At 54.4% G+C, this 5,911-nt stretch overlaps 1 protein-coding gene across 1 annotated transcript in view; it reads left to right on the forward strand.

Moving 5' to 3' along the window:
• Positions 1 to 5,911, forward strand: part of ATP1B4 (ATPase Na+/K+ transporting family member beta 4) — a 10,641-nt gene that overhangs the window by 2,199 nt on the left and 2,531 nt on the right. The window contains exons 2-6 of the mRNA XM_057365605.1: positions 725 to 887; positions 3,330 to 3,458; positions 4,307 to 4,411; positions 4,667 to 4,863; positions 5,496 to 5,552. Of these exons, the coding sequence (XP_057221588.1) occupies positions 725 to 887; positions 3,330 to 3,458; positions 4,307 to 4,411; positions 4,667 to 4,863; positions 5,496 to 5,552 (651 nt within the window). The remainder of the gene's footprint in view (positions 1 to 724; positions 888 to 3,329; positions 3,459 to 4,306; positions 4,412 to 4,666; positions 4,864 to 5,495; positions 5,553 to 5,911) is intronic.

A 5,911-nucleotide genomic window follows, 5' to 3' on the forward strand; every position in this document is an offset into this window, starting at 1 on the left:
GGCGGTGCCTGACCCAGCCCTGCCGAGCTGACAGCAAGGTCAGCCCCTCTCCCACCAGCCTGTTTTTGGACACCTGCCCCGATTCAAGGGGAATTAGGGACGGCTCCCGTGTCTCAAGTGACTCTTGCTAGGCACAGGTACAGAGAGATTTGTGTTCCTGAGTTCTGGACAAACAAGTTTTCACCCCCGAGGCAAAATACAAGCTCTTGCAACYTGGGGAGATGCTTTTCCCTGGAACTCAGTGTAATTTTAAAAAGTAACAACACAGGGATTTCTCCAAAGACTAAACACTTGCTCACACGCCAAGAAAAACAAACTGGTTGACCTCTTAAATAGTGCTGCCTGCTAAGATCTGTGGCAGCACAGAGAATGTGCACTTGGGCTCTGAGATGTTGCAGAAGCGTGGGAACAGTCCTGGCCTCCCAGATTACAGGTTTTCTTTGGTCATGTTCACACAGGTGGAAAAAGATGAGTTTCTGTAAATGCCAGCACAAAGGGACAGTACCCAGTGTGACAGCAGTAACGTACATGTCATGGAAAAATGGATGCTGGGTTCTAAGTGATCTTAAGTTGGAACAGCCAAAACTGCCTCTCTTTAACTCAAGAGTGATGATGGGAAAATGGAAATTTGAAACATTTCCAGATATTAAGTGCTTTTGCATTTATTTTTGGCCAATGAGATGCTCAGCTTGCCTGTGGGGGTTGTGTTTTGTAACTCTTCCAGGAAAATAAGCACGAGGAGAAGGTCCAGGATCCCGACAGAGAGAAGGACGAGCCCAAGGCAGACATGGGGAGCAAAAGTTGGGCAGAGCTGGCTGGGGAGATGAAGATATTCCTGTGGAACCCGGAGGAGAGAACATGCCTGGGGAGAACAGCCAAGAGCTGGGGTAGGTCCTTGATCAAGCCCCACTCTTGGGGATTGCTGCCTTTTCTGCTTCACAACAGATTCACTTGCCTGTGAATGTCCTTGATAGCTCAGACTGACCACCCCGGCCCATTTTTTTAGTGTTAATGTTTCTAAACAGTGCAATAAAGAACTAGAGAGGAGGACAAGCAGAAAACCATGTAAAGACCTTGGTCTGGATGTTAGTGTTGACTAAGAATGTGAAAGCAAAAGTTTCAGGCTGCCCAGACTGTGTCCTGGAAAGAAGTTTAGAGGCTGAGCAAGCAGTGGGGCTGCAGGTCACTCTGCACCCCTGCTGCCACCAGCAATCCTGCTCCTGTGTAAGGCAGGAGCCCCAGGGACGGTGGCTTTGGGGACATCAGGTTGGTGGGAGCAGAGTGCCTGGGCTGCAGGGCAGGTGTTCTGTGGAGGGTGCACACACAGGGCAGAGCCTGCCTGGTGAGCCCTGGCTCTGGGAATGGAAAGGAAGGACAGAGCTGATCATCACTGTCACCCCACAGCTTCCCAGGGAGAGCCAAGGTGCCCATAGCAGAGCCCGTGGTGCTGGGATGTGCCAGCTCTGAGGGCTCTGAGTGCCCTGTGCTTTATCCACATCCATGTGGCCTTCGGGATTTATTACTGGAGGTGCCCAGGGTGGTCCAGAGCTGCCTGTGGGGTGAGCTCTGCTGCAGGCTCACTCCAAAACCAAGGTGCCACAGCACAGGCGGTGCCAAACAACTCTGCAGCTCTGCTCTGCCAGCACACAGCCCCCCTGGCAGAGTGAAAATCCCAGCCTGACCCAGAGCYCCTGCRCAGCCATYRGTGTCAGGCTGTGAACTACCAGCTYGGTGTTTGCAGCCTTTGGCTGGCACTGGSCATGAGCCACAAGCCCCACAGCCCACCTGGGTCCCTGCCAGGGCTCAGAGTCTCCTGCAAAGCCTGTGGTGACAGCTGGGAGAAACAAAAGAAGCTGCCACCATCACCAGAGAGTCTGAAAACCTGCAAGCTTTGGCCTGGGACAGACCTTGATGTTGCTGTTCCTGTGCTCTTTGCTGGCCACAGAGGCAGAACAGTTTTCCTGCTTCCTTGCTGGATGGGAAGGCACAGACTGAAGTGTGGGAGCAGTTCTTAGTGGTGTGGGTTTGGATTTCTGGAGGCTCTGGCAGGTGCTGAKAAGGTCCCTGTGAGAGGATTTGCTCAGTTTGGGGTGGATTTGACCCTGGCTGGCAGCACTGGGGTGGGTGCAGCATCCTCCTGCCCCCGTGCTCTGCTAATGACCCCCCTGCCCATGAACACCGTGTCCTTGGTGCACAAAAGTGCTCTACAGGTGGGCAGGAGAAGCTAATATGAAAATCAAAATTTCTCTTCAAGTGAGAGCATTTAGAGGTGAGTGGAGCTGAACTTTCCCACTCTCATCTCGTGGGTGAGGAGAGGGGAATTTGCCCAGCCTGGGCTGCTGCCCTGAAGGTGTCCCTGGGATGGGGGCTCAGGGCACTGGCACTCACCAAAAGCAGAGGGACAGGTGGCCACAGRGTCATCACTGGAGGCCCCAGCCCCTGGGAAAGGCTGCACCCCCCTCTCTGCTAGTGACAACACTCCCTGCTGCACTGCAGGAAACATAAAAATGGGAGCAGTGGAGGGGAGATGCCCCAACAAACATCATCTTGGTGCCCCAGAAGCAGCTCCAGCTCTGCCAGGCTGGGCCAGAGGCACTATCCAGCATCACAGTGGCCACCAGCAGCAGCGATGGTCCCATGTGCCCCGGCTCAGCCCGCAGCAGGACACAGCCCTGCAGAGCTTCCCAGCACGGTGGCCCCGGCAGGAGAGCACATCTGTGTTCCCAGGGCTCCCCCCGAGCTGCGGGAATGTTCCTCCTGGGAAATATTTGGGTTAGGGCTTCRCTTTGCTTTCTGAGCCGCTGGGTTTTATTCATAGGCTGGGGCCTCTTGAGACATCCTCAGCCATCAGGCTGGTCCAGAGGAAAAACAAACCCATTCCTGAATGTCCGGGTTATGGAACAGGCAGTGGTGCTGCAGCCCTGAGCGATGCTGCCCTGGGCTCCCTCCCATGTAGGGGACGGAATCAGGGCAGGAGCATCACCCCAGAGCCCCACCAGGAGTGTGGAGGTGCTTTTACATATTACAGTGACAAGAGGGGGTGGGAAGGGCAGCAGGAATGTTGGATCCATCTGTCAGCAGAGCTGGGCAGGTGGACACACAGAGCTGGTCCTGACACAGCCCTGGGAAGGGCCATCAGCAAAAGGGACAAACAGCAGAGCCCTGGAGCAGCAGGGGCTGTGTGCGGGGCTGGGGCTGAGCTCCCACCTCCAGCACGGACTCAGCTCTGCCGAGGACGCTGTGCCGAGCACGTCTGTGCATCCCCGTGGGCCTCATCCCACGGGACGTGCTCCGGTTGCCTTAACAGCCACATGCCTGTCTCTTTGCAGGCTTGATCCTCCTGTTTTATTTCATCTTCTACACGTGCCTGGCGGGGATGTTTGCCTTCTGCCTGTAYGCCATGCTGCTCACGCTGAGCCCCTACACACCCAGGTTCCGGGACCGCGTGTCTCCGCCAGGTATGTCCCCTGCCAGCCTGGCCTCGGGCACCTCTGCCCAGCTGTGTCCTGCCAAAATGGCACGGCTGGGACCTCAGCAAAGCCCTGCTGGAGCTGTGCACTCCTTCAGTCACCCAGGCCTCCCTAACACGGGCTGTTCTCACCTCAGGCCRCTGGCAGAGCTGCAGGTTCTCTGCAGAGGATCAGACATCCTAAAAAGCCCCATGGGAAGCATTCACSCTGATGGTATTAATTGTTATTCTAATTGCACTAGTTTTTGTTATCATTATTCTCAAGGTAMAAGCCAAGTTTAGGCATTTCATGGGTGATGCAGATGTATTTAACTGCTGGCTGGTCCTTTATACCTCATGCCTTCAAAATAAAATGCAAATCAAGAGTAGCTTTTATGCATTGTTATTTGGGGGATTTCTGGCAAGAGAATGTTCAGAAAACCCTTTCCCGTGTCAGACACAGCATTTTCCCCATGTTGGTGGAGAACACAAGGGCCCCTCACCCTGCTCCCTGTCTGGACCTGGGGAACACATAGGGAACAAACACAACTGTGAACACACAGCACCAGCAGCCACTCTGTGCAACCCCAAGCCCATCACTAACCCACAACACTACGGAGATTCTCCATATCTCCCATGTTTCCTGGGATATTTTATGCAGTGTTGTCACCAAAAGTGTCCTCCAGGGGTGAAATGAAGGTGAGGGATCAGGAGGTTGAGGASAGCGTTGATCTGTGAGCTGGTGCTGCCTCTCTCGTCCTTGTGCCCAGCCCCAAGCCCAGCAGCAGCACACCAAACACAGCCCAAGCCCACGGCTCGTCCCCCCACGTTTGCTTTATCAGGGTGTGTCTCCTTCAGGAGTGATGATCAGACCGTACTTGAACGGCTTCACCATCGCCTTCAACGTGTCCCAGCCCAGCACGTGGCAGCCCTACGTGGACAGCATGCACCACTTCCTGGCAGGTGAGCTCTTTRGCACTCTGGCAGTCACAGTGGAATTGTTTTTATCTGTGGATACACAGAGGAGGTGCAGGGCTCTCCTCCTGGGCATCTCACGAGCCCCATCTGGACACGGAGGCTCCAAGGTCATGGGAGCTCCTGTGGGAGGGAAATTTGCCTTTCCAGGTGTGATTTCCTCATGCCCTTGGCATGTGGATTGTCCCCTGAAGGTTTGGGTCTGTGCAGGGGGATTTTAACAAGGCTTTTGCTCCCCACCAGCTTATGATGACAAAGTTCAAGAGGAGAAGAATATCGAGTGTGTCCCAGGACAGTATTTCATCCAGGGGGGATATGACAGCGTGGAGAAGAAGGCCTGCCAGTTCAAGCGCTCGCTGCTGCAGAACTGCTCTGGCATCGAGGACCCAACGTTTGGCTTCTCAAAAGGGCAGCCCTGCATCCTGCTGAAGATGAACCGGGTACAGAGAAAGCTGCCGGGTTTATCTCCTTCTTTTAGGGCATCCCAGTGTGATGAAGGCCACAAGGGACTGAAACTCCTTCACTTCTCAGGCCCAGGAAAAAAGGGAACGAGAACCCCCAAATCTGCTGGTCATATCTGCTAGAAAATATAAAAAAGGAACACTACAAAATTTACTCAATTTGATTTGCTGAGGCCTTAGTGCTTGAAGGATCTTCTGCCAGGCCCTTCTTCAGGAGGAACTGAGCTTTAGGGGAGCACCCCAGGCCCCAGCTGCTTTATAATGGGAGCTTTCCTAGAATTTAATTTATTTGAAGTCTAATAGCATGATGGCTCAGTGCTCACTGCTGGGAAAATAAGCACGGGGGGGATCTGAGCTGTGTGGGGAGGAGGCTGTGTTACTCCAGGGTGTCTGGACTCCCTCTGTGTGCTCTGCTCTATCCCTGCTCTCAAGCTGTGATCTGACACTCAGCCATGGCTGCACTTTGTGGGGTGGCAGACTCTGCTGAGGGACACAGATCCTGTCCTGAGCACTGTGACTGGCACCCAGAAAGGTTCAAGYCCTGGAGAAGGGAGGCAGCACATGCCTGGCACTGCATTTCATATGAACATAAATGTTTTTTGCTTTTGCAGATCATAGGGTACCACCCTGGTGCCGGGGCCCCGGTGAGCGTGGACTGCAAAGTGCAGGTACAGCTTTCCTCCGTGCTTGGCAACGTGGTGGGTACAGGGCCAAACATCTCCTCCTGATGGACCTCAGCACAATTCCTCCTCATTTTAGCCCCAAACACAGCACCCAGCACTGCCCATGTATCTGGGAGTTTGCTGAGAGTGAGAGGTCTCCGGTCTCCTGCTTCCCACGTGGCTCCTGCAGCCTCACTCAGTACTCTGCTCAGCCCCTGGGGCAGCCTGGAGCTCAGTGGGAACATGTGGGAACTGCTCACATCCATCTCCAGCTGCTGCACAGCACCCTCAGCCCTGGGGCTCCCTGCAAGCCAGCATTAATGGGGTGAAGGAAGGGCTCCAACAGCAATGGGGTGAAGGAAGGG

This window comes from Malurus melanocephalus, unplaced genomic scaffold (genome assembly GCF_030028575.1).
Source record: "Malurus melanocephalus ecotype Western Australia unplaced genomic scaffold, MMel_1.1 scaffold_56, whole genome shotgun sequence".
Classification (NCBI taxonomy): domain Eukaryota; kingdom Metazoa; phylum Chordata; class Aves; order Passeriformes; family Maluridae; genus Malurus; species Malurus melanocephalus.